This window comes from Pleurodeles waltl, chromosome 4_2 (assembly GCF_031143425.1).
Source record: "Pleurodeles waltl isolate 20211129_DDA chromosome 4_2, aPleWal1.hap1.20221129, whole genome shotgun sequence".
Classification (NCBI taxonomy): Eukaryota; Metazoa; Chordata; class Amphibia; order Caudata; family Salamandridae; genus Pleurodeles; species Pleurodeles waltl.
Window position 1 is genome coordinate 335,997,894 of NC_090443.1, and position 16,306 is coordinate 336,014,199.

Here is a 16,306-nt window from a genome sequence, read left to right on the forward strand (position 1 = left end):
TGGAGAGTTTTACAACATTTGTAATATTACAGTGGAAGTAAGTAAAACAAAGATTTGAAAAACATGTTTTAAAAAATCATAGATTTTAAAATATATGCAACCAAGCTTTTGACCATAAAAATATCTCAATATAAAAAATTCGACCTGAACCTAATCCCAGTATCAAGCACTTGTCCTAAAATATGTTAGAACTGATGTTAACATAGCATAATACACCATCCTTAATATATGTAGGAAGTGAGTTTGACTGGATTTACGAATTAACTGCAGTTCGAAAAGGTTTGAAGAGTTATATTTCTGGAAGCTCGTGCTGTTGCTACTGTACTTTTTGGAGACTATGGGGTGATGTGCAAAGCCATATTGTGGTCATAGACTCCGTGTGTCTCAAAATCACAGGGTTTAGACTGCAAAAAAATCATTTTTCTCTTTCCTAAATCTACTCCAAATTCAATTAGGAGGTAGAGTGAAAGAGACGTCACCTCTTCATTGCGAGACATTTAGGGCCAGATGTACCAAAGGATTTTACCCATTCTGTGTCTATGGGAAAAAGCTTTCGTACATATGGCCCTTAGTATCAATGATGTGCGGACTCAGCTGCAGTAGCAAACCATCAGTTACTGACACTTCCAAGGAGAAGGTAATTGATTAAAAAACATAAGCAAGCCTTGAAAAAAGTTTTTCTTAAATGCAACTCTGTTTACTTTCTGGAACACAGGCTGCTTTAAAAAAAGTTTCCTATTTGGGATTGCCAACACAGGGATGGTGGTCTGCTGTTCCTATTCTGCATCCTTGCGTTTGTAACCAATCAAGAAGGTTTTAAGTAACTACCAAGCTAATAAAAAAATAATTAGGCAGGTCGAACTGCGACCCCCTGTGACTGAAGTTTTTTCTGAACAACCTTTTAGTTTATAACTCACAATGGAAAATCAGAGACAGGATGCAAAAAGTTGGTGCACAATTTGCGACCACTTTTGGCGACCAGTTTTTAATACATTAGCCCCTACGTTCTTGCAAAATATTTTTCGCACATTGTATTTTTACATGGAGCTGTTGCTGTGTCTCACTTCTCATTTTCGCTGCTTCCCCAGTGGTATCCTGAGGTTCACCACCATTGTAGCAACACACCCATTGTCCTTATTGGCACAAAAATGGACTTGCGCGACGCTAAGGAAACAATTGAAAAACTGAAGGAGAAAAGGTTGAGCCCCATCACATATCCACAAGGTCTTGCTCTGGCTAAAGAAATAGGTAAGTGTATTCTAAGGACCAGGGTACAGTGTGGCTCTTACAAGTGTGAAATTTCACTAGCGGCAGACTTTCTTTCGTTCTTCTAACCTTTGTATTTTGCAATTGTTTGTATTCTGTACCTCAACCCTATACCCTTTTTTGCAAAACATTCTTATTTTTGACCCTCTTCATAGCTCACTTCAGTGCAGTAATGGCATCTAGTGACCACTTAGTCTATGGCATTGAGAGAGCTCTTATGTGTATGACAGTGACACCTCGTGGCCAGTCAAAATAGGGTATTAGTGGACATCTTAGCAGAGAGAGCAGACTGGTGTGGGCCATCTTGGTCAGGGTGGTTCTGAAGTCCTCCTTGTGGCGATCTAGTTTCCTAACAGAAGTCCATTTTACTATCTTTCCACCGTAGGCGCTGTGAAGTATGTGGAATGCTCTGCCATGACGCAGAGGAATCTGAAGACAGTGTTTGATGAAGCCATCCGAGCCGTCCTCGAACCACAGCCAAAGACGTCTAAAAAGAAGCATAAGTGCCTACTAGTCTAGTGGTAAGGAGGTGTGCTGCACCCCGTGGGACATAAGCACATTGCGTCTTCCAAACCATTAGGGTATTATTCGGCAAAGTGTGGATCATCCACTCACATCTTACACCACTAATGTGAACCAGTATATATACACACACACACACACACACACACACACACGTGTGCACACTACTCCACAGTGCCAACTAACAGTGACTAAAGAAAACTAAATGCAGGGGACTAACCTATCTGCAAATCTTCTGCCTGAGACACTTTGAAGACTACTGAACATTAGTGAAAACCAGGGTTACCCACAGCTGTGCCTCTGTGACCCAGTTCTCTGTAGGCTTTCAGTCCTCAGGAACATATCAGAGATAGTTTTCAGGAGTACATACAAACATACACCTAGCTAATGCAACATTCACCATAAAATTAGCAAGAGTGTTTGCATCGGAGAATACATGTTTCTAATGAACATACAGCAAAAGAGAATGTCTCTGTCAAGAGTTTGCCATAAAAGCATAAGGCGGCATTGTTTGAGGCCTCTGTGCCCACATTGCCACTCCAACCAGATGCAGAGAGTACTCCTTTGCACCCTGCCAAGTTTGTGTGAGCTAGTGGGACAACAAAGGAGTCCTCACAGATACTCCCAAATCGATGGAGGTGGGTTCAGCTCTTTCCGTGTTCTCCCATACGCAGTACTAAACCAATGGCAATCAGTGTTTGGGAGCAACTTCCTCCTTCCATGCTACCATACCCATGGGAGACTGTTTTTTCAAAGTGTTTACCCACATATACACTTTCAAGCCAATAAAGATTGGCCCTTAAGAGAAACCTCTCACCCACACACTGCTCAACAAAGGAGAAGTGGTACCTAAGAGACTCCTCCACTAAACACCGCCCCACCAATGACAACAAACAATGCATAAACTAGGCATCTCAGACTCCTCCCCAGCACAGTGCCCACCAGTGAGAACTAATGATACATGGGGAATGGTATCCTAACAGAACCTCGGCAATCTAGTAAAGTTTTACCAAAATATTGTGACCAACAAGTAAACTATCATGAAGATAAATATGGATATGTAAGTATAGATTTAATAGTGCTAACTCCTCCTTTTTGTACCTTAATGATAAATATATATATATAATTCCATACTTACCCACATATACTTACCTTCACGACTTTGTGATAGTCGATATTTTTAATATGATATTTTGGCTGAACGATATTGGCATATACTCAATATGCTCTTACAGATCTAGCTGGGGTAGAAGTTGATTTTGTTGGAGAAGGCAAGGCTGGTTATTGGCCTGAACACTCTGATCACATTATAAATGGCAGTGCCTTACTTCCCTCACAGGTGTGGTGCCAGAGACATTCTGACGTCACTTTCTTGCACACCTGTGTCGGCGCCACAGAAGGTTTGGCCCTATGCTTTCACCGTCCACATTTCCCATCTTCTCTGCTGCTGACATTTGCACATTTTGTCACTGACTTATTTCAGGAGTTTGCAGATTTCAGTGGTGATCTATTTTAGTCCACCAGTCTTGGCACCTTGCCTCCGCATGGATGGACATGCTTCTGCCTCCCTAGCCCACCCAGGCACCTAAAGGATGTGGTACCAGTTTGAGGTTTTGTGGATATGTGACACCAACTCTAATGATGGGAATGCCAGTGATCTCGCCCCATCAAGCACCTGTCCATCTGGCATTATTCCGGGTCCCACCCAACCCACCTCCAGCGACATCCATTAAAGTGAGGTGGTAGAATGTGAAGCATCACGGCTAAAGTGAAGGAATGAGACCTCAGCCTCTGAACGTGCCTAGAGTACAAAGATGCAAACTCCTTGATGACTTATATTGCCTTCAAATATATTGTTTCAGAATCTGATCCGAAGCTAATCTGTTTCGAACATGCTGCTGATCTGTCGCTTTTGCCTTTCTCAGTGACATTTTCCAAAGGGGATTATGGTCGCATATTGCATCATTACTCACCGTTTTCATCTTTTCCTCTTTCTTTCTCTCCACTGTCTCTTTTCTCAGATTGTTTCTTCTTCAGACTCATCAGCAAAGCTGATACTCCGTTGCTATCCTTCACACTGACATTCTCTGAGTGATTAGTATTGAACTGTTTTTGTGAGTCATTGAAGGAAAATGTGTTCAGCATGGGAAAGAGGGATTGCAAACAAGCCGGAAACAATAGCACCGGATACCCTGCCAAAAGTTTCAAAGAAAGTTGGGAGCAGAGCTATTCAGTTTCATTCACACTTTTACCGCCTCCTCATGGCCATGTGAAATATGTACGTGTGTCTTTCTGAATTATTGTTTTTCGTGAGGTTGTTACGATGTTAGGAAAGTCCTCACATATTCATCATCTGACAGTATCGCCAGTTTATGCAGGTCAACTTCACCTATGACAACACTGAGAAGTATTTATTAACCTTTGGAAGGTTAGGCCTGACACACTCAAGGTTTTCTGTTCCATCTTACAAGGGTCTTGAAACTCATGTAAACCAGGAAAGACGGCCGTGATTTAGAACTGGTTTGGTCCTTGAAAAAGACATCTTTAGGTCTTACTGGTTTTCACTTCCTACAGTCGCAAGCCTGTTTTTATATCGTAAAATAATGAGTAAATCTGACCTCCGTGTTCTGGGTTCAAGCAGTCTGCAGGCTGTTTTAAGCATGGCACTGTACTTAATAAATCAGGTCACATGTCAATACTGAGGGTTGTATCCGGAAAACAATGGACCAGAAATCACATAATAGCAGTTGGTATTGGGTGCAATAGGCGTTCCGTCCCCCTCTTTTGTAATTTTCTAGTATGACATTCTTATTAGTGAAACGAGGTACCTTTGTAAAAACAAGCAAGAAGATAACTGAATATTCACTGTAGCGCTCCATTGCTTGCCAAGCAAATAATTTGGATTCCTTTGAACTATTCTGCCTCAAGCAGTATTTAAGCCACTTTGGTAAGGGAATTGCCATACCCGCAGTTCCCATCTTTGCCACAGGGCCTGCAGGTCACACGAGTGGGTGGCCTACGTACGTTAGGAGCGAAAGGCCCGTCCTACGTATGTAAGGTGTGAGGTTGACGCAGCGGTCGAAGGCATTTAAAAAGTATGAAAATGTGAAGCTGCATGCAGTGGAGGCAGGGTCAGTGGGGGTGGGGTCAAAAATGTGGCAAAAAATAAAAATAAAATACTCTGTATGTTTTTTCCGTCTTTCACCGTCAGGTACCTAAATATAACATAACATGCAGCTTAAATGAAAAATAAATTTAAAAAAAAGTTGTTACTCATTGGGAAACGCACTATTAGTGCACTGCAGAGGTTCGTGTGTAACCAGAGAGCCACAGAATTAAGTCTTGGTTGGTTCAGTGAACCGTATTTTTAGTGCTTCGAGGGAACAGAAAGCACTGTAAATATGTAATTCATTATTTTAAGCTTGCATTACGCACATTAGCAGATAGACTGCTACAAAACGCGTAAAAGATAAAATGGTGCTTCCAAAATGCAGATTTAGTGTACAGCGTGCACGTAATGCAATTTGTTTTACATTACTATCCCTTAAACACCTCCAGCTTTACTAAGCATGATATTAATACAATTAAAAGCATGCGGTTCACAGCCCAGTTGTTAACTCTTTGCACTACCACTCCAAAAAATAATTTTTTTTCATTGCAAAACTTGAGTGATTGGGTCAATAAAAGCCAGTACTGGCTCTTAAGCATCCTTTGCAGAGGGGGCTGCTGCAACCTGCTCCAACCTGGGGCATCATGTACAAAAGGTTCTTGCATTCTCAAACCTGAACTGGTAAATCGGAGGGTTTGAGAAACCTTTTTTGAAAGTACGTAACCCATTTAGGGATTGAGAAAAGAGGTCATGGCCTGCCTGAATACCCGAGAGCAGTGACTAGCCTGTATATACACATTTGCTCCTTGTTCTCAGACATTAACCACCTATTCAATTGCTAAACAGGAGGTGAGACTGTATGGTAGGGGTGAGGGTGAGACAGGGCATAAGTCGCGGGTGCACGCATGTACACGGCCTCTTCCCACTATTTTCACAGAGTTAATGCTGTCCACCTTGCCAAGAAGCTGTGCCCTATAGAAATATGCTGAACTCGTCGTGAGGGTTTCAAAGCACTTTACAGAACATACACATACATTATACATTGACAATGAATCATGTAAGTTTGTAAGTCAATGGATAAGATGTGTTATTTAAGACAGTGATGGTTACGAGGTGTAGGAGTCACATATCCTTCGTAGTTTATTGTGCTACATTAGAAGGATTACAATTTATGAACAGCAAGTAACAAAACAATTTCCATTTTAAAAGCAGTAACCCACTTACCTATCTACATAAAATACAACTTTGTCATCTGCATGTCACATGAGGTGTTTTGCAGGAGGCACGTTAACCATCTATGGTACTTTGATTAAAATCTCGGACTAGACAAAACACAGATTTCTTCAGCAACTTTTATTTTACCATTATTATTATTCTCTGAGATTTACTGGGCACACAAAGATCCCTGCAGCAGGCTCCTTAATCCCATAAGATATTTAAAGATGCACTTTGCAACCAATGAAGCAGAACAAATTTACTGCCATTTTTCTCCTTGTTGCCAATATCTTTGTGGCAGAGTTAAAAAAAAAAAATGTATTAGTTGAGGTCCAGATTATGTGAGGAGGTTGCGCCACTTTTTTGGCACAACCTCGACAAAAAATCTCATTGTTAAATCTTGTAATGGGCTTACATGGACTCATGATAAACCTGCTAAACATATGTGTGAGGTGTCAATATCTGATGTCACTTCTTGTGATGTCAGTTTCTGTGATGCCACGTGCGATGCCATGCACCCTGCTGTCATGCACTGTGATGTCACATGTCATGAGGTCACTTGCATACTGCCTAACTTAATTAGTCTCCCCCCTTCTTTTTTTAGGACTTGTCCCCTGTGGTGGTAAAGAGAAGGAAATGAAATGATGGGGTACAAAGGTAATTGGAGAAGGCTAACAAGAGTAAAGAAAATAATATTTAATAGACAGCCTGAAAGTAATGAACTGATCTGGTGGCCTGGAATAAAAGCATTATTCAAGGCCGCTCAGGAGGTCAGCTGCATGTGCCCTCCTCTAACTCTATGCATCCAGCTTGCCCATGTCAAAGGCCGTCTGTCTTGCAAGCAAGGACTGCAGATGCACTGAAACTTAAATCGAATATGATTGCCTCTTAGAAACCAAAGCAGATTGGCAATATACAGACAGATGATAGCAGGAAGACCCAAGCCAAGAATGATAAGCAGAGCTGAATATTCACGGACTTGCACTTTGGAGAAAAAATAGATAGTTGCCAGGCCAATATAAATGGCATTGCCATTATCCAGCCTGAAACACTATCTTCCTGCCCTGAAAGATAAAAAAAACAGAAATGGTTTTACCCAAGGTCAGAAGTAGGGGGAAGAATGTAGAATCCACTTTGTTGCTTAAACAACAAAGAATCATTCTTTCAGACCCCCAGGTTGCAGATTGTGGTTCCAGACTGGGGAGGGAGTTGAAGGCTCTACCATGCCCTTTATTACAAGTGACCCAGAGAGGTATCCCAGGTTGAAATAACTTTCCAGGGCATTGTGAGCTGACTGTGTTTCTGGCTTTGGTATTGTTGGGTCCAAAAATATCTGACCCATTAACCCCGGCCCAGGAAACATAGGGCCAGGAGCCTTATGCATTGCTTTAGAGGCTGCGGGCAGCCCCCTTTCACCTGCTTACTACAGCATGGTGGAGCAGGACGAGATTCTCCCATCTGTAAGTTAACCCACATTTTTTTGGGAGAAAGTGGGTTTTTGCAGGAAAGCCTGCTGCCTATGCACTAAAAACCCAGCAGCCATGACAAAGTGTGTAAAGCTAGCATTTTTTAAAAATCTTCATTAGATTTGCAGAGAAAAAAACTTAGCACACACTAAAATATCAGTACTCAAGTTATTAACTTCAGATGATCATAAAACGTGCTGATAAGTTTCTTAGAGATAGAAGCCACTCTGTTTTTTTTTAGGTGCCAATTTCAAGGTTGAATCAATATTGAGGTCATCAGTGTTTGTTACTTTACACACAAAATGTTGAAATTCATTTGTTAGCTCTACTTATAAATCAGTAAAAGCCGAAGTTAAAATTTGATTAGTTGAATCACAATTCTGTGGAGCTGTACTTATACATTGTTATCCATGCTGGCCTGAGAAAGTAAATTTCAAAAGCCTCAAGTTCAAAATTGGTATGCTTGTTAATGCAGTATGTGGAAGTTACAATTTGTCTTCAATTTCCAAAAATGTTACTACTGATCTGTAAATAGCTCATAATATTTCTTATCTGTGTAAAACGTTTTTTTTTATTTTATTTACTGCCAACAACTTTTATGTTCTAGGTAATATTAATCATTCTTAGTCATTTCTTAAAATATATTTAGATTAGATATAGAACATTCCTGTACAAGATGTTGGTTTATATGATTAAACATTGCCATTAAAATACATCTAAACACATGCTGATCATCGTTAAAGCAGTAATTCGATATGTAGCTACACACTTGCAGTACTTGCAATCAAACATGAGATGGCATTGATAAAAGGAGTTTGAATATTCTGCTCCACCCTGCTCCAAGCTGGGGCATCATGTACAAAAGGTTCTTGCATTCTCAAACCTGAATTGGTAAATCAGAGAGTTTGAGAACGCTAAAACCTTTTTTGAAAGTAGTTAACCCATTTAAGGATTGAGAAAAGATGTTTCAAATTGTTAAATTGGTTTAAGAGATATTAAGAAATTGCTTTTTGGAAAGGGCAATTTAAGGGTGTTGCTTCCATTACCAATTCCTTATGATAATTATTAATGTTTTGCGACCAAAAGGAGGTTTTGTGACTCAAAGGTGGCATTTACCCATTTACAAATAGGCCCCCAGAGGACACCTTCCTCTTCCTGAATGGTGAAAGAACACTTTTTATGAGTAAGTAGTGGTCCCAAAAAATTGGTAAACATTTTCATTTTCTTTTTTTAAACACATCCCATTTTCCTTTTAGGAAATCTGTCTGTGTTAAGAAATTCTCTATTTAAAAGTAATCACAGAATTGGTGGTTTGCTGACACCCGCAGGTCACCATGCCTGTGACTGTAGGGAATCATAGTGGGTCAGAGTTTCTGACCTATCTAATTAATATTCATGAAGTATTCGAATTGCAACCCACTACAATTTTGTATTGTGTGAACTTACCTATTAATACATAGGTTGGTTCTTAAAATATGGAGGCCTTTGGTTAAAAGTCAGTGCTCAAACTGTGACACCTTTTACCTAATGCATTCATCGTACATGAGGCCCCTGGTCTATACATAAAGGCTGCACTTGAACTAAGTGAAGGACTGTAACAGGGAGGTTGATATATGTATCTATGTAGAGGGTTAATGGCATAACACAACTGTGGTTGTGTCGATGAATCACAATTGTACCTGGTCTTACCCACTCACTTTACCATTTCCATTTTTATACATTTTTTAAAATTTCTGTTGAAAAGCTTCACGTTTTAATGTGGTGTGAATACTAAACACCTGTCAAAAACATGCCCAAGACATTTTAAAATGTAGTGGTTTCATCCCAGCTGCTGAGAAATGTCCAGCCTATTACAAGCGTATCAGCCTTCTTTCTAGGTTCATTTTAAGAACAGGCACATCAGGAGTGTGATATCACAGAATACCATTGCCGTAGAGCTCCAAAGAAATATTTGGGATAACTGTGTTCTTACATCACCACCAGTCCAATGATTGTTGTTGTACCTTATATTATCAATTGTATTTGTATTGTACTCTGTCCAGATTCCATCCAATCATGTACAATGATTTGGCAATCGCAGGTCCGGCGTTTGCTCTATGTTAAATCACAAAAACACAGTTAATAAATTGTAAATTAAAAGAATTAACAAGTTTATCTTCTTTCCGTAGCTTGAAATGAAGAGACAAAGATGAGTGTGGGTTAAAGAGGCAAAAATGATTACATTTGTGACGTCATGTTTTCACTTAATGATCTGTGATTATATTTTGAAAAGGCATCTTGTGCGTTTCTTTTAAATGTGCTGCTGCTCTTGGTTTTTTTTTTCAGTGTCACAGTTAGTATCTATGAGCATCCTTTTCCAGTTCCTGGAGCAGCCTTTCCTTCTACATCTACATAATGAGCACTCTAGATGGGATGCTTCCCTTTCCAGTGTATCTCACACCATCTGGCGCTGGTCCACTACACATACGATTCCGTAGGGGAACTCAGTTTCGCACATATCTTTGGTAGAGGAACTTCCTTTTAAGTATTTCTTTCAAAATCTTGCATCAGGGCACAAGGAGTTACACTCTTGTCAATGCACTGTATGTTTTTTGTTGTATATTAAGGGCCTTATTACGCCTTGACAGAGGGGTTTTCCTCCACCACAAATGTGGCGGACATCCTGTCCCCAGTATTATGATCCCACTATATTCAATGGAGATCGTAATATTGCGGACGGGATATCCGTCACACTTTTGATTGAGGAAACCCCTCCGTCAAGGTCGTAATAAGACCCTAAATGTTGAAATTTACTCTTTGGCTACTGAAGTAGGATATTGTATGAATTAACCTAATTTTCCATGATGAAAATCCCATTTCTTCCAGCTTGCGTAAATGCATAGGTAGCTCTTACCAGTTGCATGATAGGTTTTGAACATTTGGGACTACACCTACCAGCCTGCATAGGGCCCCAGGAGGCAGCCCTAGATCATTCCTAACAGCTGTGGCCATCAAAAGTGTCATATATCTCAAAGCCCGGGCCAGGAACAGGCCATCCTGCAACCGTCCATGAAAGGAAGAGGCAGGGCAGGGCCACCCAGTTGGTCCTGTGGCAGTCTATATTACTCTTTATGTCCTAGTTCCTGGCTGTGATCCTTCCTGTCATGCTGGATGGTTGACTTGGCACCCCGTTGTGTACCACCATTGGAGGGATGTGATACACCATATCAGGTTAGTGTTACATTGTTACTCCATCATGCGTTCTGAAATCCTATACGCTAGACACTCTTGTGACATCTCTGCCAAACCAGGGTTTTTTGATCTCATCAAGTTAACACTCACATCTAAACCCCTGGTGTATGGGCTAGTCAGCCTGAAACTGTGCAAAAACAACCCTCTGGTAGTACTGTCCAGTTTAAGTTACATTTATCTCTGGGTGGTGATTTACAGCAGAATCCTCATCCTATGTTAACCTCAGACACCTCTATGGTGGGCTGACTGGGAATCAGGCCCCTACCAGTCCCCATCTGGGTATTGGGACATCCATCCCAAAGGAAGTCAGGGACATAAGACCTTAATTCAAGGAGGGGTGGACAAAATGTCCCAGATAGGAGCCCCATACTGATGAATCCCTCCCCAGATGCCCACGCCAAGAAATTGACTATAACCAACCTGTTATCTTGGAATGTGTCTGGGGTTAGATCCAAGCTGAATTACCCAGAGTGGGGATCATTTATTGATCTATTTGATATATGTCTTATACAGGAAACCTGGACCATTGATCCTGTCCACATGTGTGGGCTTGCTAATTTCTTCAGTTCTGCATGTCATAATGAGAAGGGCAGCCCATCAGGAGAGGTTTTTAATTTGGGTTTGCATATCACTGAATGCAAAACTTTGCCTTTTTGATATTGCGTCCCATGATATTCTAGGTGTCACGGTCACAGCAGTTGGCTCCCATTCATATCACAATTACAATGTCCATAACTGAGGGATTGGGGGGGTGGCAAATCTGAGCATAGACACCAGCTCACTACCCATAGGAATTCCTGTGCGGCGCACAATTGTTTAATTATTGCAGGGGACTTCAATGCAAAATATGAACCCCTTGACAATAGTAACTCTGCCCCCTTTGAAGCCGAGGATGAGGCATGGGGCGTTCTATCTATTGAGATTGCTCCGATAAAGCACTGGACAGATGCAACATACCAGTTTCTATCTTTTTCAGCTATGTTTAGGCTCAGAGCATGCATCAGTCGCACTCCATCCGACTGCAATGCAACCCACACTTTTAATTGCCCTGACTCTGCTAGCAGGATAGGCTATATAATGATAGCCCTTTTCCTTTGGCACGCCCTATTAAACATGATGGTACTACCTAGATCTGACAGTGACCATATTGCCCTGCACTGCTCACTTTAGCCAGCCAGAGCAGACTCCCCTCTCCCTTGCTACAGATTTGATACCTTCTAACAATAGATGAAGAATAAAATGAACAAAAGCGGCATTCAACCTAATCTCAGGGGCAAAATAAATAGGGCTTTGCTCCAAGCTACTGCTGAGCTAGAACACTTTCACTCCATAGAAAGGAGATTGCTGGCTATGCCAGTGATACATGAAACATTTTTTAGCACACTGGTAAAGTGCTTTATAGGCCATTACACTAACACATGTCGTACCTCTAAACCAGGTCTTACCTGGTTTAATAAAGATTGTAGTTGGGCTAAATCTGAACTGCGAGAGGCCCTCGCAAAAGGGGATGTCCCTTCTCTTAGAGCTTGTAGGAAAAAATATAAACAGATTCAACTTAAAGCTCATGATGAATGGAATACCCTGCTCTGGGAAAACATATGTGAGGCTGAGGTCAAATAAGACTATTGCCAATTTTGGCAGATGGTGACTAACAAGGGATAGAGCCCTGCAACTCGTCTAGCAGATTCTATTCACCTGGAGACCTGCCATAAACATTTCTCAGATCTTTATGGCTCCACCCCAGCTAAGAGTGTTGGAGATATAACCCCCTTGAATCCTTATTATACCCTCATCCCTCTTCAATAACTATAGGGATAAATGAGACAGTGAGGGCAATCAAGTCCATAACTGCTGGAAAAGCTGCAGTCCCAGATGGACTCCTGGGGGATCTTTATTTATCTGACACTGAGAGCTGGGCCGGATACATAAACATGCTAACCTCCCTTATATTAGCAGGAATGGAAATCCTGCAAAGTTGGAAAGCAGCTGAAATTGTTCCTTTTTGCAAGAAGGGCTAGAGAGACTCCCCTACGAATTACAGACCATCTCTTCCTGGTGCACCGGGATACTGTAAAAGGAGAGGAAGTAAGCCCATTCACCCGGACCACTGCCCTAGGAGTATTGTAACTACATTGTACCCATCTAAGGAACCGCTCACCCAGGCCCACCCTTCGGAGCATCGCAAATAGATAAGGCCAGTGCACCCGGTCAAATGCCTATTCGGCATCCACTGATAACAGTAGAGCTGGTATCCAGGTGCATTGGGTTTTATCCAACAGATGACGTATACGCTTCGAATTGTCACTGCCATTGCTTTCGTACATAGACCCCGCCTGGTCTGGGTCAACAAGGCCCTGCATATAGGGAGCTAGCCGGTTCGCCAAGGTAGCAGTGAAAATCTTGGCATCTACATTTAGCAATTAGAACAGCCAGTAGGAGGAGCAGTGTAGCGGATCCTTACCAGGTTTGGGTAGTACCGTAATGGTGGTGAATCTCATAGAATCCGCAAGATCGCCCTCGGTGCTAAATGAGTTGTATAATCGGGTGAGGATTGGTGTCAGTTGGCCGGCAAATAATTTATAAAATTCCAAAGTATAACCATCATGTCCTGGAGCCTTACCGGGCTGTAAGTTGGAAAATTGCTGACAACACTTCTTCTTCAAGGATGTCTTGGTCTAAACGCATGGCTTCTGATGGGAGTAGGCATTCTAACAGGATGTGTGTTAGGTAACATGTGGTGTCTCCCTCCGCTTGGATGAGCATAGAACTGTTCAAAGGAGTGGGCAATTTGGTCATCCTGTACCAAGCTTTCACCTTGAGGCCCCTCCATCTCCACTATCATCTTTCAGACAGCTTGAGTTCACAAGCGGAGCTCCAGAAGTCGTCTGGCCTTATTGCTCCCTGTAGGAGGCTGGCCTGGTTTGTAGTGGGTACCAAGGGGTACTTACACTCTGTACCAGGAACAGTTATCCCTTATTAGTGTAGAAGAGGTGTTTCTAGCAGCTTAGGCTGATAGAAGGTAGCTATGGAGAGCAGCTTAGGCTGAACTAGGAGACATGCAAAGCTCCTACTATACCACTGGTGTCAAATGCACAATATCATAAGAAAACACAATACACAGATATACTAAAAATAAAGGTACTTTATTTTTATGACAATATGCCAAAAGTATCTCAGTGAGTACCCTCAGTATGAGGATAGCAAATATACACAAGATATACGTACACAATACCAAAATTATGCAGTAGTAGCAAAAGGAAGTAATGCAAGCAATGTACAGTCACAATAGATTGCAATGAGAGCACATAGGTTTAGGGGCAACACAAACCATATACTCCAAAAGTGGTATGCGAACCACGAATGGACCCCAAACCTATGTGAGCTTGTAGAGGGTCGCTGGGACTGTAAGAAAACAGTGAGGGTTGGAAAAATAGCCCACCCCAAGACCCTGAAAAGTAGGTGTAAAGTGCACCTAAGTTCCCCAGAGAGCACAGAAGTCATGATAGGGGAATTCTGCAAGGAAGACCAACACCAGCAATGCAACAAAGGTGGATTTCCGGACGAGAGTACCTGTGGAACAAGGGGACCAAGTCCAAGAGTCGCGACAAAGTCGAGATTGGGCAGATGCCCAGGAAATGCCAGCTGAGAGTGCAAAGAAGCTGCCACTGGATGGTAGAAGCTGTGGATTCTGCAAGAACGAAGAGGACTAGGAACTTCCCCTTTGGAGGATGGATGTCTCACGTCGTGAAGAAGCTTGCAGAGGTGTTCCTACACAGAAAGACTGCAAACAAGCCTTGTTAGCTGCAAGGGTTGCGGTTAGGGTTTTTGGATGCTGCTGTAGCCCAGGAGGGACCAGGATGTCGCCAATAGCGTGAGAAGACAGAGGGGGCACCCAGCAAGATAAGGAGTCCTCACAGAAGCAGGCAGCACCCGCAGAAGTGCCGGAACAGGCACTACGAAGAGGAGTAAACCGGAGCTCACCCGAAGTCACAAAAGGAGGTCCCACGACGCCGGAGGATAACTCAGGAGGTTGTGCACTGCAGGTTAGAGTGTCGGGGACCCAGGCTTGGCTGTGCACAAAGGAAATCCTGGAAGAGTGCACAGGAGCCAGAGCAGCTGCAAATCACGCGGTACCCAGCAATGCAGTCTAGCGTGGGGAGGCAAGGACTTACCTCCACCAAACTTGGACTGAAGAGTCACTGGACTGTGTGAGTAACTTGGACAGAGTTGCTGAGTTCCAGGGACCACGCTCGTCATGCTGAGAGGGGACCCAAAGGACCGGTGATGCAGTTCTTTTGGTGCCTGCGGTTGCAGGGGGAGGATTCCGTCATTCCACGGGAGATTTCTTCGGAGCTTCTAGTGCAGAGAGGAGGCAGACTACCCCCACAGCATGCACCACCAGGAAAACAGTTGAGAAGGCGGCAGGATCAGCGATACAAGGTTGCAGTAGTCATCTTTGCTACTTTGTTGCGGTTTTGCAGGCTTCCTGAGCAGTCAGCGGTCGATTCCGTGGCAGAAGGTGAAGAGAGAGATGCAGAGGAACTCTGATGAGCTCTTGCATTCGTTATCTAAAGAATTCCCCAAAGCAGAGACCCTAAATAGCCAGGAAAGGTGTGTTGCTAGCCTATCCTCCTTCCACAGGTAAGAGCCTATCAGAAGGAGTCTCTGACGTCACCTGCTGGCACTGGCCACTCAGAGCAGTCCAGTGTGCCAGCAACACCCCTGTTTCCAAGATGGCAGACGTCTGGAGCACACTGGAGGAGCTCTGGGCACCTCCCCTGGGAGGTGCAGGTCAGGGGAGTGGTCACTCCCCTTTCCTTTGTCCAGTTTCGTGCCAGAGCAGGGCTGGGGGATCCCTGAACCGGTGTAGACTGGCTTATGCAGAGATGGGCACCATCTGTGCCCATCAAAGCATTTCCAGAGGCTGGGGGAGGCTACTCCTCCTCAGCCCTGACACCTTTTTCCAAAGGGAGAGGGTGTAACACCCTCTCTCTGAGGAAGTCCTTTGTTCTGCCTTCCTGGGCCAATCCTGGCTGGACCCCAGGAGGGCAGAAACCTGTCTGAGGGGTTGGCAGCAGCTGCAGTGAAACCCCGGGAAAGGCAGTTTGGCAGTACCTGGGTCTGTGCTAGAGACTCGGGGGATCATGGAATTGTCACCCCAATGCCAGAATGGCATCTGGCATTGGGGTTACAATTCCATGATCTTAGACATGTTACATGGCCATGTTCGGAGTTACCATTGTGACGCTATACATAGGTAGTGACCTATGTATAGTGCACACGTGTAATGGTGTCCCCGCACTCTCAAAGTCCGGAGAATTTGCCCTGAACGATGTGGGGGCACCTTGGCTAGTGCCAGGGTGCCCACACACTAAGTAACTTAGCACCCAACCTTTACCAGGTAAAGGTTAGACATATAGGTGACTTATAAGTTACTTAAGTGCAGTGGTAAATGGCTGTGAAATAAAGTGGACGTTATTTCACTCAAGCTGCAGTG

At 43.1% G+C, this 16,306-nt stretch overlaps 1 protein-coding gene across 3 annotated transcripts in view; it reads left to right on the forward strand.

The window, feature by feature from the left end:
* The window catches only part of LOC138292652 (ras-related C3 botulinum toxin substrate 1-like), a 34,796-nt gene extending 25,064 nt beyond the window's left edge, over positions 1–9,732 (forward strand). The window contains exons 5-7 of one of the 3 annotated variants that reach the window (XM_069231366.1): positions 1,089–1,248; positions 1,652–1,787; positions 3,128–9,732. In XM_069231366.1, coding sequence (XP_069087467.1) covers positions 1,089–1,248; positions 1,652–1,785 — 294 coding nt within the window. In that variant the 3' untranslated portion in view covers positions 1,786–1,787; positions 3,128–9,732. Of the gene's footprint in view, positions 1–1,088; positions 1,249–1,651 lie in introns of all 3 variants that reach the window. The other 2 variants (XM_069231367.1, XM_069231365.1) reach the window with 2 other exon arrangements.
* The last annotated feature ends 6,574 nt before the right edge of the window (positions 9,733–16,306 follow it).